Source organism: Lontra canadensis, unplaced genomic scaffold, assembly GCF_010015895.1.
Source record: "Lontra canadensis isolate GAN:19392208 unplaced genomic scaffold, GSC_riverotter_1.0 scaffold3, whole genome shotgun sequence".
NCBI classification, from domain to species: domain Eukaryota; kingdom Metazoa; phylum Chordata; class Mammalia; order Carnivora; family Mustelidae; genus Lontra; species Lontra canadensis.
Window position 1 is genome coordinate 23,261,281 of NW_022630997.1, and position 18,186 is coordinate 23,279,466.

General features: G+C 44.4%; 1 protein-coding gene across 4 annotated transcripts in view; it reads left to right on the forward strand.

The window, feature by feature from the left end:
* Positions 1–18,186, forward strand: part of MYOF (myoferlin) — a 156,272-nt gene that overhangs the window by 59,681 nt on the left and 78,405 nt on the right. For 2 of the 4 annotated variants that reach the window (XM_032836238.1, XM_032836258.1), the window contains exons 6-17: positions 2,077–2,243; positions 2,905–3,033; positions 5,598–5,660; positions 5,746–5,796; positions 6,969–6,999; positions 7,477–7,592; positions 8,227–8,353; positions 9,676–9,779; positions 11,868–11,936; positions 12,039–12,082; positions 14,712–14,794; positions 16,779–16,817. In XM_032836238.1, the coding sequence (XP_032692129.1) occupies positions 2,077–2,243; positions 2,905–3,033; positions 5,598–5,660; positions 5,746–5,796; positions 6,969–6,999; positions 7,477–7,592; positions 8,227–8,353; positions 9,676–9,779; positions 11,868–11,936; positions 12,039–12,082; positions 14,712–14,794; positions 16,779–16,817 (1,023 nt within the window). The remainder of the gene's footprint in view (positions 1–2,076; positions 2,244–2,904; positions 3,034–5,597; positions 5,661–5,745; positions 5,797–6,968; positions 7,000–7,476; positions 7,593–8,226; positions 8,354–9,675; positions 9,780–11,867; positions 11,937–12,038; positions 12,083–14,711; positions 14,795–16,778; positions 16,818–18,186) is intronic. The other 2 variants (XM_032836249.1, XM_032836267.1) reach the window with 1 other exon arrangement.

Consider the following 18,186-nt stretch of genomic DNA (forward strand, 5'->3'; position numbering starts at 1 on the left):
TAGGGTGAAGATCTGGTCCTCATTTCAGCTTAGCTCCCAATAACCTAACAGGTCACCTGAGCTTTCTGGCCCTCGGTGACCTTGTCTGGACGCTGTGGTGAGGGGCATGTCTGACCAGGGGACCTCGGAGTGCCCTCTAGCCTAACACTCTGTGGGTCTATGACTCCACAGTGTAGATGCAGATGGCTTCAGGTCAGAGGAGCAGAGGCTGAGGAACAGTGTGGGAAGTCACACCTGGGGAATAGGACGTGGAAGGAGCCCATGAAGAACCCGAGAAGGTTTAGTCAGAGTGCCAGGCAGACATTGCAGGACTCAAAGAAGTTTGTGTGAGTGTCCAGTGCCTGAGGCTATGTTTGGTGGGGTGGAAAGACTCAGAAAAGGGCCTTGAGCTTAACAAGGAGAGTTCATAGTTGACTTTTACAGATAGAAGTGGTTGGGTAAGCGGAGCGTGAATGAGGGATGGCAAAGGGAGGGTTCACCCTGGGCGGAACTCTGAAGCAGTACATAGTGGGAGGTGGGGGGACTTTTACTTCCTTGTGGTTGCCCCTTTCTCGCTCTGTGCTCCCTTCCCCCGTGCTGCCCACTGACTGCTCCAGTCCCCACCCTACCTCATGCCTGCTCTCTGGGAAGTGTTGTGGTAGTCTGTGCTCCCACCAAAACTGATCCCTTAACAAAAGTTAAAAAAAAAAAAAAAAAGATTAATTTATTGGGTGTTTCTCTGTGCAAGGCACCATACTGAAGGCTTGCATGTGGATTAATTTTATCTTTACAATAATGCCGAGGTAAATACTATTATTTTTCCCTTCTTACAAATGAGAAAACTGAAGCAGAAATTGAAAACTTAGACTCACACAGCTTAAAAATGGGATTTGAACCTAGGCCACATGATTCCAGAGCCCAGGCTTTAAGAGCTGTGCTACACAGCAGTCTGACTGAACTAACTCATACTACGGTGTGAGTGACAAATGTGTCCACATGGGTTCGATCTCTTACATGATCTTGCATTGTAAAGGAGGAGTTTCAGAATCCAAAGGTAGGGAATGCAAATGCTGTTATTTTTTGGATGAGGTAGTTAGTCTTCTAGAATCTCTTCAATTATACTGTACAGATTATCAAGAGTTCACACTTTTTGTCTATTAAGCCAAGAAAAGCTGAAGTTGGTCAGTGAGTTTAAACGAGTTCGTGAATAAAAGAAAGGGGAGACATCATAGGCAGAATTGAGTTGTTTTTTTGTTTTGTTTTGCTTTGCTTTTTTAAGGAGAAAAAAAATCTGTGCCTATGTGAAGGTAGAGGGGAGACCCTGTGGGGAAGGATCTACCGGAGGTGCTCAAGAGGGCAGGGGGGACGCTTGGGGTGTTTCCAGAGAATCAGAAGGGAAGTAGGCTCTCAGGTATTGGGAGGGGTTTCCCTCTGTCAATCAGAAAACACCTCCCCTACCCCCCAAGGATGAAGGAAAGCTAGGAGGATAAACCAGGAGGAGACAGATGTGTGTGGAAGTGACAGACGAGGTGGGCAAAGGGAGAGCATTAGACCATTTGGTCTACTTGGCAAGGAAACTGGAGATGCATTTCTCATCTGCCACAGGGCGGAGAGGGCATTTGGGAACCAGGAGCTCAAGCAGAAAGGAGGCGGGTGTAGAAACCTCATGAGTAAATGAGAGAAAAGACCAGCCCTGGGGATGGTGGAGTGGAAGTCATCTCTGCCAAGCTCCTCCGGGGTTTTCTGTCCTCTCCATCCTAACTGCAGAAAGGCCCCTTGACCTCAGCTTGGGTCCCCAGATCAGAACCAGGTGACTTCGGGTGGCATCTGACTGAGCCTTCTCCAATTGCTCTCCCCTTCGTCACTGGTGCTCTCTTGGTCACTTCGAATACAGCCTGAAGGAGCACCCTGGTGCACCACAAACACGTTTTCCTAAAGAAACCATATCAGAGCCGCAGCACATCCCAAGTCAGTGTCCCCAAGGAGCAGCTCCTTCACGGGCCACCTCAGGAACACTAAAAACAGTCCAGGAAAGCTAAGTTCAGACATTTACAGGAGGAGGGCCTTCTCTGACAGGGTTCTTTGCTGGTGTTCTAGGAGACGAGGAGGAAGACGGAGGTGATGAAGACAGGTTGGACGGTACAGTCCGGGGCCCCGGGCCCAGGGGGACAGGTGGGATGGCATCGGAGGCCCACCTTGCCCGGAGGCTCACAAAAGGACGGAAGAGCCGGCGGATACTGTCCAGCAAGCCTCAGGACTTCCAGGTGGGCACAGCCCGTGGACCCTCCATTTTGGTTTTACCACCATCTGGTCCAGCTTCTAGCAATTGCAGTGCTGCGGGGAAGGACCTTTGCTCTGAGCCGCAGCCCAGCTAGCAAAATGGGCATCAGGGAGTGAACCCAAGAAGAGCTGCCCCTCTCTTTTCTGCTTGTCAGGGGTAGATGGAGTCAAGCCAGATGAGGCTCTTCTGAGAAATAAAACTGTACCCCTCCTTCCCTACTATGGGAGGAAAGGACAGAAGCACAGTAGTGCGTCCTCATAGCTCTGGGCGCTTCCTTGACAGACAGTGGTGGAGTGCATTATTACATCCCAGGCTCAGGAAGACCAGGTGGGAGGCTGGGATCAGAGCAGCTCCTCCCCCTATCCACACCCCACACCCCGCCCCCTGCTCTCCTCTGACTCTTCCCTGACCAGCTCTGGACTGTTTCAACCCCACCACCATGCTTGCTTTCTCCAACCCAACCCCTGCTTCACCTTGGGGATGAGCAGGGCGGGCCACCTCCAGTCGCTGAAACCCGGCCAGGGCAGGGGTGCAGGCAGTCCCTGTGCCCCTGCCCTGGCTGGGTTTCAGCGATCCTTACAGGCAGAGGAGCTGACCCGTCGCTGGGAAAGGATCAGTAATGACCCCCTCTCCTGTGCTTGCAGATCCGTGTCCGAGTGATCGAGGGCCGCCAGTTAAGTGGCAACAACATCAGGCCTGTGGTCAAGGTCCATGTCTGTGGCCAGACACACCGAACGAGGATCAAGAGAGGGAACAACCCATTTTATGATGAGGTAAATGGGCATCATACAGATTCCTGCTCAGGGGGTCTGTTCTATTTGTATGCACCTTCCTGTCTTCCACCCTCCTCTCCCCTGTCCCACGTGCGAGGGGAACTCGAGTGCCAATGTCTGGTAAAGACAAGGCAAAGTCCCAGTGTTCAACATCTTAAGAACCACTGAGTCTTAAAATCACGCAGCCTGGTTCTCAGAGTTGCCGGGTCTTTCTGGTGTTTTTACAACAATCCCCTCATGTTGCCTGTCCCGATGGATCCTTGCACCCCTAATGATGGGGCACGTGAGGTCCCCCACTTCTGTCTTTGCTCCTTCTGATCAGCAGGATGTCTCTGAGGGATGCCTAAGTCGTTTCTGTGGTTGCTTTGCTACTTTTTAAAAAAGCACAGCCAGCATATTTTCACAATTAAGACCAGTTGATGCTGGACCCTCATGAAAGAAAAAAAAAATACCAAGGTTCAGTCACAGCTCTAAAGCAGATGTTACAGTTTTCACAGGGACAACAGTGGCTGGCTTTTTAAAGGGGTCAAAACCTACCTGACTATAAAAATAATATATGTAAAAGGAAAGCAACTGGGAGCCGAAAAGGGTTTTCTTTTCCCTCCCACGCTGAGAATGCAGTCCTTCCGCTGACCTTTTCTCCAACACTCCTCAAAAGCTCTGAATACCTTGGTAGTCATTCAGGTACCACAGGACCCCACCATCAGGGCTGTGAGGAGAAATGAGGTTTGGGGAGGTTTCCAAGCCCAGCCTTGCTCTGCTGAGGAGACGCATTTCTGAGATTCCTCAGGCGTGAATCCCATGTCCTGTTCTCTGAGCCCAGGCCTTCCCTACCATGGTTTCCTGTCACCGTTCCTCTGAGTTCTCAGCCCCGGCTCCAGCTTTTCATTATTTTTCCTATTTTTGTGCATCAGAAGAACAGGTTTCTTCTCTCTGGTGTCCCAGTTTCTCCCCCTTTGTTCAACCTGGCCTAGCTTCACAGAAGGGCCTTCTTCTCACTTCTCCTCCTTGGGTGAGCTGCAGACAACAGCATGTCGCTAGGTCGTGTCAAAGCAGATCTGGGACATGGGTGTGCGCTGGGAGTGGGGAGGGCACTTGAAGTAGATTTTGGGAGAGCCTGAGGAGGGGTTCGCTGAGGAGGAGAAGACGAGACTGCAAGGAGGACAAGCTCCTGGGCGATTTGACACCTAAGGTGTGATGCATTTATCATATGGGAGGAATATTTACTCAGCTACATTCTGAGGAGCTTGGGGAGAATCTCCACCTTTGAATTTTCCCATCATAATGAATTATTTTTGAGATTAGATCTCTGGGAAAAAGGGAAGAATCAAATACCTGAGACTAAGCAGATCAATTCAGGAATCAATAAAAGAATTTACTAAAAAAAAAAAAAAAAATTCCGAGTTTACTACATCTTCTTAACCAAGTGATTGAACTTGTTAGTATCAGTGACAGGACAAACTGATGTGTGTGTCCTGATGTGATATAACAGAAGAATTAATATCCTCTGTGTCATTTCTTATCACATGGCCAGTATGAATCTAATGGTGAGGAAATACTCAACACAAATCAAAATTGTAGGGTATTCTAGAAGACAACAGGTCTTGATAGGAGAAAATGAATAGATAATAAAAATAGGCAGGAGCACAGCTCTGTATAAAAGGAAACTAAAGGGGTGCCTGGATGGCTCAGTGGGTTAAGCCTCTGCCTTCGGCTCAGGTCATGATCCCAGGGTCCTGGGATTGAGCCCCTCATCGGGCTCTCTGCTCAGCAGCGAGCCTGCTTCCCTTCCATTCTCTCTCTGCCTGCCTCTCTGCCTACTTGTGATCTCTGTCTGTCAAATAAATAAATAAAATATTAAGAAAAAAAAGGAAACTAAAGCTGGGGTGCATGGGTGGCACAGTAGGTTAGGTGTCCAACTCTTGGTTTCAGCTCAGGTCATGATCTCAGGGTCCTGAAACGGAGCCCTGTGACTGTGGGCTCTGCACACAGCAGGGAGTCGGCTTGGGCTCTTTGTCCCCTTCCCTCTCCCCCACCGCCCTGCTGTCACTCTCTTTTTCCCTCTAAAATTAAAAAAAGAAGGACACTAAAGAGACACAACAACCAAATGTAGTAAGATCTTTGAGCGGATCCTAGGTGTTTTTAAAAAAGCTAAAAAAATTTTTTCAGGACAATCGTAAGGAATTCAACTGAACTTTCCAGGCATGCAAGAACCAAGCCCCCGTTTTAGTGAGACTTGAAGCATGAAATAAGCTTAGGTTTTTAAGTGGGTTAGCTAGCGTATTTCTGGCCACAAATGAACAGTTCTATTTCATTACACAAACACTATAGTTGTTACATAACTGCTTTTTCAATATGCGAAGATGAGTTTGCCAGGAAGCTCAAAGCAGCTTAAGCTTTGGGGCCTTTTTGAGGGCCCTGCAATGTGTTTTTATGATCAAACCTCCTTTTGGGGTTGTTTTTTGTCATTTTTTAGGAGGGTTCCCACACTGTAGCGTTAGATCACGCTAAACCTGAGCCCACCCCGGCTAACATTCAATTATTCTTCTCCCCCGCTTTGACAGTTATTTTTCTACAACGTCCACATGACCCCTTCTGAACTGATGGATGAGATCATCAGCATTCGGGTAAGGGGGCTGCAGGGTGGAAAGGGCATGCTCTCTAACCACCAGCTAAAGCCAGTAACCTTCTCACGGCTTTTCTTCCTTCCAGGTTTATAATTCCCACTCCCTGCGGGCCGATTGTCTGATGGCGGAATTTAAGGTGGGTGCCAGCTGTCTGTTTCATTCACCTTAGATGGGCACTTTCATAATGAGGAGTCAGGTTCCTGGCCAGCTATCAGCCTGTCCAACCTTGATGACATCCCAAAGCTACATGTAAGGGGTTCACATCATGGTCTTTGCTGGGGTGCCAGAAGGACATGAATGCCCCGGGGGCCAGAAACCAGTCAAGTGTCCTCTGGCCTGCATCTAGTCAGCCTCTAAAGTACACCATTTACTGGGCCTTAAAGCAAATGCCTGGAAGCTGTCACATCAGGGCGCTTGCAGTGTTCCAGCTGTGGATGGAAGCCAGTGCCCTGCGACAGTGGCAAGAAGCCCGTCCCCCAGCTCCACTTACCAACAGCCCCCCCTCCCCTATCTACAAAGCCAATTATTGTAAATCTGCACTAGGAAAATCAAGTCAAAACAGGAAAGAGAATCAGGGTGCTTTTCCAAGTAACTCACGTTGGAATCAAAGACAAACTCTTGGTAGGTGCTTCCCAGCAATTCTACGTGGAATGGGCTGCCTCTCAAAGGAAGGGGTTCCCAGTCACTAGAAGTCCTAGAGAAGGATCTGGATCAGGCACACGTGTGTTCATACCCTGTCTGCCTCCACCTAGACACATACCCGCTGATCCTTAGTTTCTTCTTCAGAATGAAGTCCTTGTGAAGATGAAGTGGGATAGAGTATATAAAATATCTGGTACAGGGCTTGGCACATCGAATTGTCCATTCGATGGCTTTATTAACACTAGCATTAGCTGGAGGAGAAGGACGAGGAATATGGGATAGGAAATTGGGCCAGGTGAATTCTCATAGGGTGACCAAAGTCCAAGTTTGCCCAGGACTAAGGGATTTCACAGATTCTGAGGCTTTCTGTTCTCAGGGGGAAAGTTCCAAACAAACAGGGACACACTGGTCATCCTACTTCCATGGTCCCTCCCAGCTCTAAGACTAGTTAGTTCATTCATTCGAAATGATTGATTGAGGGGCTTCTGTGTGCCACACGTCAGGCAGGGCATTGGGGATACAGAGAGGGTAAGATGGAAGTGTTGTTCTCAAAGAAATTGAAGTGTTGTTAAGTGTCTTATATTTAAATGGAATGATGGTTTTTTTTTGAAGTGACTACACTGATTTTAAAATCTGTTTGAGCTATTTTAAATTATCTTTTCCCAGATCGATGTTGGATTCATCTATGACGAACCTGGTAAGTAATGTTCTTTCTCCCCATGAACTTGAAGAATCTGGGAATCAAGAAAATCTGATGGAATCCAAAAAGGAATAAAATTTTTTTTCCTTTGATTGAGGAGGGGGAAGGATACTTAGCAGGAATGAATAATAGTAGGTTAATATGGATATCTTTTTTTAATCTAATGGTAATTATTGTAACGTTCACAAGTAGATAACTTCTCTGTTATGTGTTGATATTTTGACCTTACCAAAATAAAATTAATAAGTCTAATGAGTAGAGCTTAGAGAGCCTTGTTTGAGTGACCCCAGGGCAGGATTAGGGTGGGCGGGAAGGTTAGTGCAAAGCAGAGGACACTGATATAGAGACTCATCTGGCAAGCTTAGTGTCATTATGATGCTTCAGAGGAAATGATTGTTTATCTTACAGCAGAGGAAATCACAGACCTGTCAGCTTATCTTCAGAGTGTCCCTGTCCTTTTAATCCTTATTTTAGGTCATGCTGTCATGAGAAAATGGCTTCTTCTCAATGACCCCGAAGATTCCAGCTCAGGTGCTAAAGGTTACATGAAAGTCAGCATGTTCGTCCTGGGAACCGGAGATGAGCCTCCTGTGAGCCCCTGTGTTCTTGACCTTGTACATTTTCTCCCTAAGAAAGGGGACCAAGAGTAAATATGCAAGTGGGCGTCGGTAGTTGTGAAAAGCGACACAGCTTCCTATCAATAACTCCAACCTTCCAGCTTCTCCTACTTTTTGGAAGCTGTTGTTTTCTTCATGACAGAGCTATTGTAGCTCACTTGGACTCCTTCCTGGTGTCCATGAGTGCGTTTTTATTCAGTAAAGACGTATGTGTTTTCAAGCCTCCTTTGCATCCTTTCACCTACAGAGTGTGCCTCACTTGCAGAATCAGGCATTGCTACCAAGAGGGACAGTCGGCCTTCTCCCAGTCAGCAGACTGGGAGAATAGAAGTGCCCAGGAGAAATGGAAAAAACTCTAGGAACTAGCTCTGTCCTATTTAGTGTTTATAATATTACAAAAGGTCACGTTATTTTCTTGTGGTGTATCAATTGAAGAAATTTAGGAGCTTAGATTTTGCAGACCAATTTCAAGGTCACATCGATGCCTGAACTCTTAAGCCTGAAGCACAGGAAATCCTAATGGAAACAATTCCAGTCGATTTCATTTTATAAGCAACAGTTTGCTGCTTTTCTCTGTGTCTCATTTGTAATCGTGTCTCCCCAACAGAGCGAGAAGCGAGAGCGTGATAATGACAGCGACGATGTGGAGAGTAATTTGTTACTCCCTGCTGGCGTCGCCCTCCGGTGGGTGACCTTCTTGCTTAAAATCTACCGAGCAGAGGACATCCCCCAGAGTACGTATGGACTTCACCCTCCCCCCGATGACCAGTTATCTGCATGACTACATGTGTCAACGTCATAGTCCGAATAGTGATGTGTGCTGCCTGTCATACGTTTTTCTTTTTGAAGGCCTTCATGGACTTCTCTTCTTTCATTCTGGCCCCGTGGAAGCTTCATGGCCAGGTTAATGGGGCAGCCAGCTGGTCACTGATCCACATTCCTTATTAAGCCTTTGGCCCATCTTGCTCTGTCTCTTCCCTCTTCAGTGTTGTACATCTCCTTATTCTGGAGGACACTGAAGAGAGGCTAGCAGGCAGCACTTCCAACTTCTTTCATCCCAAGGGAAAATAGGAAATTTGGGGAACAACAAGTGTTTGTGTTTGTTATTGAATTCTTAAAAATGGGTGAGCCAAGAGTCATCGAGTGCCAATAACTAGTCCTCTGTCAATATTCTGTTATGAGGTACAGATAACAAGATTGGATGCATTTAAGAGAATTAGTTACAGTGGTTTTACTTAGAGACTGGTCCAGACGCTGCTGTGTCATTGCTAGGGACCCAGCGTCCTTCTGCCCTGCCAGCCTATCTGCTTCCTGCTGGGCCCTGGGACATGGGCCCCCTCCCCCAGACCCCAGGAGGCAGCACTCGGTCTAGGGGCCGTGGATCTCTTCAGGATTTGCCCCTTTCCCTGGGAACCAGCTCCCTCTCTTGTTTAACACCCTATAACGCTTCCCTCATCTCTCCTCAGGAATATCTTGAATGAAGTAAATACATTAAATCTCACATTATACAACCTGTTTGTTAATTCCAGCTCACTTCTGAGTTTGTTAAAACAGAGAGATATGCTGTTTATAGTTGCTTAAATGCATTATTTCTGGTTATGTTATTTGTGATGATGCCAGAGTTCCTTGAATGTCTCTGAAAAAATCAGACTAGGCTTACTTCATTTTGACCTAAAGTGCCTTTTCCGAGTTGAAACCAGGCTGAGTTTTTGAATCGCCTCTTACCCTATCTGGATGGACTGTTTTTATTCTAGTTTTCCCCTCAACAAGTGACTGATTTTCAATACAATAATTTACTGGTTTATTTTTCAAGAAGCTCCTGGGTTTTTTTGTTTTGTTTTATTTTGTTTCTGCTTTGTGGGGAGAACACCTTTCTTTCTCAGCTCAGAGGACAAGATTTCCGCAGGACAATGCTCTTAGCTCTTGCCACTTTTGAGAACGATTCTTGTTACAACTGTCTTCGTGTACAGGAGGAAAACGTTAATTTTGCTGAGTGATTTCTATCCTTTTAAGAAAATCGAATTTAATTTCTGCTGTGTGACACGTTGCTTTCTAGTGGATGATGCCTTCTCACAGACGGTAAAGGAAATATTTGGAGGCAATGCAGATAAAAAAAACCTAGTGGACCCTTTTGTAGAAGTTTCCTTCGCTGGAAAAAAGGTTTGTATGTGATCGAAACGCAGACCCCTCTAGGAATAAATATTTAAACCACCATGCTTTCCTTGGAGTGAATTCCTGTTTACTCTTCATTAAAGTAGCCCCCTGATGATTTGGGAAGTCTGCACAAGTGTAGATTATCTGAGTCAGAACATGCAGACTTCTCCACGGGTTTATTTTGGAGTGGGAAGTATACAGGACTCCAGTGAGAACATTTGATCTTTGGCAAGAAAGAACATGAAAACGATCACTGAATTATTTGGATTATTTGTCAGGTCCAAGCGTTGTCTTAATCTAAGGCGAGCTCTCTGTCTGGCAACAATGATCCCTAGTAAATAATTGGAGGATATGGCCCTCCACTGCCCACCGCCCACTCCCTTCAGGTTTCTCACTTCTGGGGTCCCAGTGAGCTGCCGAAACCAGACAGCAGGCAGGGGAGCCCCATCTCTGTCCCCTGGGAAGTGCCAGGGGACTCTTGGTGAGGCACTTCTGTAAACCCCACTTTTACCTACAAAGATGCTCAAAAATAGGAGAGCGGGCTTCTGTAGTAGAAGAGCACCGCATCGTGGACAGCTATAGGTGAAGAGGTAGCATCTTCTGTATAGTTGAACCATTTAGTTACAAAAGCAAGGTTTCATTTCCTAGGGGAGTCGGTGGCGGGGGAGGGATGGAGAAGCCTTCAGTTCTGGAGGGAGATTTAAATTCAGACTTTAGCCCTCTCCAGAGGCAGTTAAGACAAATTCTTCAGCCTCTCAATGTCAATTTCCTGAACTCTAAATCAGGATAGTGATACTCTCATAGGATTGTGATAAGGGTTAATTAATTAGAGAAGTAATTATTGGGAGCTTACTAAATACCAATACTGCCCCATAGGCTGGGGTTAGAGAAGTCAGCAAGACAGTCATTGCTTTCCTGGGGCTTTCTGTGTAGTAGAAGGGACAGCAGTTAACAAGCAGACAAGGGGTTTAATGATTTCAGATGATGCTCAGTCCGACGCAGAAAACAGAGCGGGAGGCAAGGCGTGATTGCTACAAAGGGTTGGAGGGGTGGGTTTTCACTAGGTTGTCAGCTGGGACACCTTTGAGGAAGGGACATTGGAGCAGAGGCCTGGATGATGTGAGGTCTGGGGGAGGGAGGCAGGGAGGGAGAGAAGGGCAAAATGTAAAGGCCCCAAGGAGAAGACACATTTGGAGTGATAGTGCGGCTGTAGGGCAACAAGCCAGGGGAATCAAAGAGATGAAGTCAGATTCAGGGTGGGGGGAGATGGGCAGGTAGGGTTTTATCAGCCAGAGTAGGGTCTGGACTTTAGCCTGAGCATGCTTAGAGAGCTCACGGAGACTGCTACACGGGGAGTGCCATGAACGCAAAGAGGCCAGAGAGGACACCTGCGTCAGACAGGAGCCAAGGGCAGGTGTCAGCTAGGACGGGGTGGGGAGGATCAGCCTCTGTAGGAAGTTGGGGTGTCAGGATTTACTAGCAGATTGGGTGCCATTACTAGCAGATGTGAGGGAGAAAGATGTGGCTGACTGGTCTTGACAGGAGCTGGTTTGGGGAACAGGGCTGGTGGGCAGGATCAAAAGACCCATGTGCACACGCTAACGAAGAAGTGCTTCTTAGTCTTTAATAAGTGCTCAAGAGGGGTGCCTGGGGGTTACTCAGTTACTTACTTCAGCTCAGGTCATGATCCTAGGTTCTTGGGATCGAGCCCCGTATCGGGCTCCCTGCTCAGCAGGAAGCCTGCTTCTCCCTCTCCCCCTGCTTGTGTTCCCTTTCTTGCTGTGTCTCTCTCTGTCAAATAAAATCTTTAAAAAAAAAAAAGTGCTCAAGAAACAACTCTTTCATCGTTTTGTGAATCCAAAGTTAGAAACCTGGCAATTGATAACTAACTTTTAGTGCACAGAAGGAGCGAAGATTAACACTAAAGCCATGTTCTACTTACCAAATAGTTGGAAGTGAATTAAGCTTCAACCAGGCTACGAAGTATGTAGCTGGGAAGTAAACTGTTCGAGTCTTAATCTAGGACGCTTATGTTGTGACTCTATGGAAATTAGACTCGTGACTACCTCCTATTCTGTTCTCATGATTTTACAGGTTTGCACAAATATAATTGAGAAAAATGCAAACCCCGAGTGGAATCAAGTCATTAATCTTCAGATCAAGGTTTGACTTGTTTTTTTCCTTTCAGAAAAAGTAAGACTGCATACTTTAATAGTTACTGAATAAGCTGAGAAATAACTGCTTTGTTCTGTTTCTTTTTAACAGTTTCCTTCAGTGTGTGAAAAAATAAAACTAACGATATATGACTGGTGAGTTAAAAAAATAAACTTGTGTCTAACTCAAAATTAAAGAATTGAATGTTTACATGTTGAGGAGTATTACTCTAGGTAGACTGACTCTTACTTTTCAGTCTGTTTCTTTTTCTTCCAGAGGGAGGTGATAAATGGCTCCTGGAATTGGGTGTTTTTCTTTTAAAAAAAAAAAAAAAAGATAATGGTACTGTTGCAGAAAACCTTTGTGTATCTTGGTTCAATCGCTCATAAACAAAAGAGAAAATGATCTGAAAATGCCCCAAGATAAGAAATCGAGGATTTAAATAGCATTTTAGGCTGTCCAAAACAGACTTCAGAAATGGAGCAAACCATTTCCTGAGAAGAATCACCAGAACATTCCATCAGCTATTCTGTTATGTTTAGAAAGGAAAATAGACAAAGCTACCTATTTGATTGGATGCAAAGAACATTCATTGAAACTTTGGGATGGAATTCTAACTAGACCATCCTCCTAGTGAGGATGACCATAGTAAGGACATCCTTGTGTAACGTTCTAGTTGGAGGAGGCATTCAGTCATCAGTCCTTACCTCCTTGAGAGTGGAAATGGCAAATGCCATCCTCCTGTTTATCACCAGCATTTCTTCTGGCTTTGGCTTCCATTTTTGGAGCACTACTCAGTGCTGTGCCACATGCTTTAACTGCAGTATCCCACTTAGTATCACTATGGGTTGGAGACTACTATTTGTTCATTTTACAGATGAAGATATCAAGGCCCCGAGAGGTCAGGTGACTCACTCAGTCACCCAGATGGTTAGAGACAGAGTTGGGCCTCCATCCAGTCTGCCTGTCTCCAGGGTTTTTCCTTTAGCAAGACCTATCTGGCTCTTGTGTTAGCACCCTCTTGGTACTATGGCAATGGGGCACTTTGGGAGGAAGGCAGGAAGTCTCGTTTTGTTAGCGTCACCATTTATTGAGGGTCATGGAGGGGTTTTGAGGGCAAAAAAAACCCTTCTGGTGAGCATTAGCTTGATCTAAGCACTTGAGACTCTCAGGCAACATTCAGAAGGTTCTCCATGGACCTTAGGAGTGCTCAGGAAAGTGCGTGTGGGCCTGTCTAGTTGAGGTGACAACTCTGGCTTAGCTTTGCAGTGAGTTGATTGTGGATGGAGCCATCCCAGACTTGCTTGTGGTCACTACACATGTGGTCACCTTCTGATCCAGTCTGCCCTCTCCGAAGCAATAGTGTGGACTAGGAGACATAGAGGGGCCCTGTTTAAGGAATCCTTGGATCCAGATCTTAGGTTACATCTGCAGGGTATTTGCACAACTGACGGGAAGCTAAGAACTCTTTAAATGTAATCTAGATCCTTTTGGATGAACAGAAAAGACTCAGGACCCATGCGTGTGGCTTAATATCCTTAAATAATAATTTTTTCTCATGCACACTCTTTTGTTAGTCACTTTCTATAATCTTATTATACTATACATTGTATAATATCATAGGGAACATAGGATATTCCTATAATACAGTATAATAATACACTGTAGGATAACCTTTCCCCCAAATACTGAATCTTTTCCTCTCTCCCACAGGGTCTGTGATTTCAGAGTGGGTATCCCACTCTACAGAATAAAGAAAAGGATGAGTTAAGCAGAGAGATGTTATTAATAGAAACCTTATTTTTTTATACCTACCATTTGCCCAGCCAGAAACCACTTCATGGGTTAGCCTTGCAAACTGTGATATCCGTGGAAAGATGAATACGGTTGCGTATACTTGTAGCAGGAATACTTGTCTCTACTACACAGATAAGATTTAGGTTCTAGGGAAGCAGCTGCCCTCAGCTGCGCAGACTCTGTTACACAGTCCGTGCTTGAATTAGAAAGAGATTTTCTCCCTCTGACGGACCCTTAGATACAGGCCGTTGTAGTCATTAAACCATCCGGGTAATTCATGTGAACATGATAAAATAAGATACATGCCCTTATCCTATGTAATGTGATATTACACTTGTTGTATAATGTGTGTGTAATTGATTCATTCATTTTTGTAGAGGTTTTATTTTTTTTTAATTTTTAAATTTTTTTCAAAGATTTTATTTATTCATTTGACAGAGAGGCAGTGAAAGAGGGAAACAAGCAGGGGGAGTGGGAGAGGGAGAAGCAGGTTTCCCACCAAGCAGGGAGCCCGATGTGGGACTCAATCCCAGGACCCTGGGATCATGACCTGAGCCAAAGGCAGATGCTTAACCAGCTGAACCAGCCAGGCACCCTGATTCACTCATTTTATGGCAACTGTGTCGAGTGGCTAGAGGCAAATCCCTTGACCTCTATGTACAAACCTTAGTTTCCATAGCTGGAATGACTTGTCCGAGTCATGTTTCTCAGTGGGTGGTTGGAGGGCCATCTGTATCAGAATCAGTTGCGATATATACTTGTGTAAATGCAGATTCCTGTTCTCCACTCCTGCTTTTATTAAATCCAAAGCTTGGAGAGGAGAGGAGAGCTGGGGTTTCCAGGTGATTTTTAACATACAGTAGAGCTTAAGGCCCACGGGGACAGGATGATTTCTGAGGTCTAGGGACTTTTCCAGCTCCACCTGATTGTTGTTGAAGTGAGGGTATATGTTCCCGGATAGAGGCCTTCACCTGTTCTTTCACACAGGGACCGTCTTACTAAAAATGATGTCGTTGGAACAACATACCTACACCTCTCTAGGATTGCTGCCTCTGGTGGGGAAGTGGAAGGTAAGTCACTCAGCAGAGCTGAGATAGGACAGGGTGCAGAATTTCTGAAGCAGAATGAACTGGAGTAGCCACTTGGCAATGGACTTAGTTTCTTAAAAGCCAAAGGTGATGAGCCTAGTGAACTGTTTTGGTGATGACCAGAACAGTTAATTAGTAGTCGATAATTGAGGCAACTAACAGTTTGAAAACCTTGTTTTCTTGCTCCCATCCAAAAACAATTCCCAATAGCTTTTTTATAAATTTTTGAGTGTCCATGCAGAGTGCTAGCACCCTATTTTTTAGAGAGGCATTGACCCCAGTCCATCCAAATGTAAAAGAATATTTCCTTCTCCACTGACTTCTTCAGCAGGAACAAGGATGTCAGGTAGCAATGAACCATATAATCTCCACTTTGCTAACAAGCATGGATAACGAATGGACTTTTCTTTTCGTTGTTCTCCATCCTGAGAACTATTTGCTTATACCTGGCATTAGGATTCTGTGCATATACCAGAAATTATAATAGGAAATGAAGGAGAAAAATGAGGACGGTAAGAGGAAAATAAATGTAATGTTAACATATCAATAATCTCAACAGCTGATTTTTTGTTATCAAAACAAAACTAACAAAAATTCTTGTAATTGCCAACATAGTAAACATATTGAGTAAATTATGTGAGAGAATCTAAGACAAAATACTGTCTTGAGAAACTTGGGTTTCCTCTCATCCTCATTTTGTTTAAGAGGGAACTTTATAGGTTCTTAAAATATATATATTAATCCAAGCAATATATAGCATGAATAAGAACCTGGAAGATATTAGAGATATGAAGAAAATAGAGATTTCCTCTCTCAAGAAGAAAAAAAAAAAGATATGGTTCAAATACAAATATAGTCACATGTAGCCATTATTTTAGCCAAATGTTAAAAGCTAAGAAAGATCCCATCTGTACATCCTCTGCTGAGTTGCTAAGAGGACCATATGACTGGAGCTGTAACAAAAGAAATGTAATCACAACTCTTTCCTCTCCAGAGACATTATTTGTATGGTAGCTATACTGTTAGCACTACTAATTATTTTTTGATTTCTTTCTTTTACCCTAAAGCCAAAGCTCTGAACAGAATATTAATGTTATTGCCCGTTTTGATGTAAAAATACAGAAGACAGAGATTAGAAGTGGAGGAAGGAAGGGGAGGGGAGGAAGGGTAGACCTGCTGGCAGCCTCTTCTTTATCAAGTAAGGAATCCAGACAGAAAGGCTAGTTTAAATCATAATGGTAACCGGTAGAGTACTTAAAAAATCATACCAAAACTATGTGGGTGGGGAGAGTCAAAATGAGTTAAATCTGTTTATCATTGGCAAGAAGTCATTCAATAATTATTTGGAGGTAATTATTCAAGACGTATTTATATAAGCATTTTTCTTAGTGATATGGCAGGAACATCCAAAAGCACTAAAAACCAGAAATTGCTACATGCAGGCTTCAGCCTTGTCTCTGAGGCCTTCTGTCTCCTTGCAGGCCCTGCAGACTGTCTGGTAAAGCGCTCAAAATAACAAAAGGCAGCAGGCATTCCCTGAAACAAATAATGTATCTAAACTATAAGCCCTTACCTGGGAAGCCTCAGACTAAATTAACTTGGATTTTCTGGCCTTGGTCCCAATTAAGTCAGACACAAGACAAGTGCATCTTTTATAAAAAACACGAAATGTTGGTGACTTCACCAGGCCTCTTTTGGTGGCGAGGAGCTCACCCTTCCCATAGGGCTGGAGAGATTTGAGTTATTTAATGTGTGGAGATTGTCCCAAAGGTTTGAGCCATTTTGCATTTCACTGATGAGTTTTATATCAATTACAGAAGGGTCATGTCACTTGGGTCTGAATTTGGGGTTTTCCTGGTGTTGCTAAACCACTCACCTATGCTGGATTTAATTAACTTGTTGAATGTCTCTGTTATAATGCCCATGTTTCTCTTGTTGTTTAACCAGTCATATTTTTACTATATAGATTTCTCATCTTCGGGATCTGGGGCTGCATCGTATACAGGTTTATGCTTTGTGATTTTGCTATCTTCTAGATTTTCCTATTCAGTGTTGTCTTATTAAGAACGTGTCAACTGACTGTCTTTAAACTTTCTTTTTTTGACATTTTGCAGTCTCAAAAATAGTTTTGCTAGAGTATTAATTTTTGTACTTGTGCCGTGTGCTTGCCCTGCACGTGGCTGAGCTTAACACAAACGCGCTCATCAGGCTTTACTACCATCTCACGTTTTCACCTAGATGCACACCAGCCTATTTGGTGTCACTGTGAATAATCGTTTGTGAGCGAGAACCTCGTCTGCCATTGTTGTTTATGTTCAGTACGTAGAGATGTGGGGCACTAAATCAGTTGTTCAAAATGTGTGCAGTAAATGCTCCTCACTTTGAACATGGATCTCTGGTTGGAAGATGTTGAACGATTGTACCGTGAAGGTCTTCATCTTCCAAATTGGGGGGATCATGACATGTCTTTTGGTTTGTACAGCACTGGCCATTCTTTGCAAGTTTGCTCAGTGGTCTCACCTTTGACCATCACAACTCCTATAATTATGGTTCCTCAAATACGTGAGAACTCTTAGGTTTACAGAAGTTTGTAAACGTGGTAATTCCTGCCATGCTAATTACCCAGGATCATGGTGAGAGGGAAAAGAGATACTGGAAATGAGAAAGTTTTGCACATTTAAAGCATTATTGTCTGCCTTTGTGTTATTGGCATGATGCCCCATTCATATTCATTTTCAAAAAAATCCATCTTATTATCTCATCATCAGACTTTATATGAACATTCAGTAGTCCTGAGGTTTATAACGAACTCGGCAGATTTGGTAACACTTCATTCCTTCATGCATTTGTTCAGCCAATAAAGAATATTTATGTGGTAGCTCCCCATGGTAGAACCAGTCTTCAGTGTTTAGGGAATCAAAATAAAATACGTTTGAATCCTTCCCTACCCACCAAGGAAATTTATAATGTTGTCCAAAATAAGCAGCTATGTTGAAGCTCAAAACTTAAAATATAAAGTGATACCTTACAGAAATTGAAAATGCAAAGAGGTCTCAGAGAGGTGAACAAAGTGAGGAAAATATTGTTTGAATAGTGAGTCAGAGGAAAAGGTTGATGGCCAGGCTAAGGAATTTTTGTTCGTTGGAAGTTTGATGTGACAGTTGTGCGTAAAGTGGGTTAGGAAAGTTTGGGGGCAGGAAGAGACTTAGTTTGTCAGACTCTCGGCTTTCTCAGGAGACAGTTCTGAGGTGTGAGCACATCGAAGGAGGGCTCTCCATGTTACTACATAACCAAGTCACAGGGTTTAAAATACCTGAAAAGAGAGTTGCTTGGACAAAATGAATTAAGTGATTGATATCATAACAACATGCAGG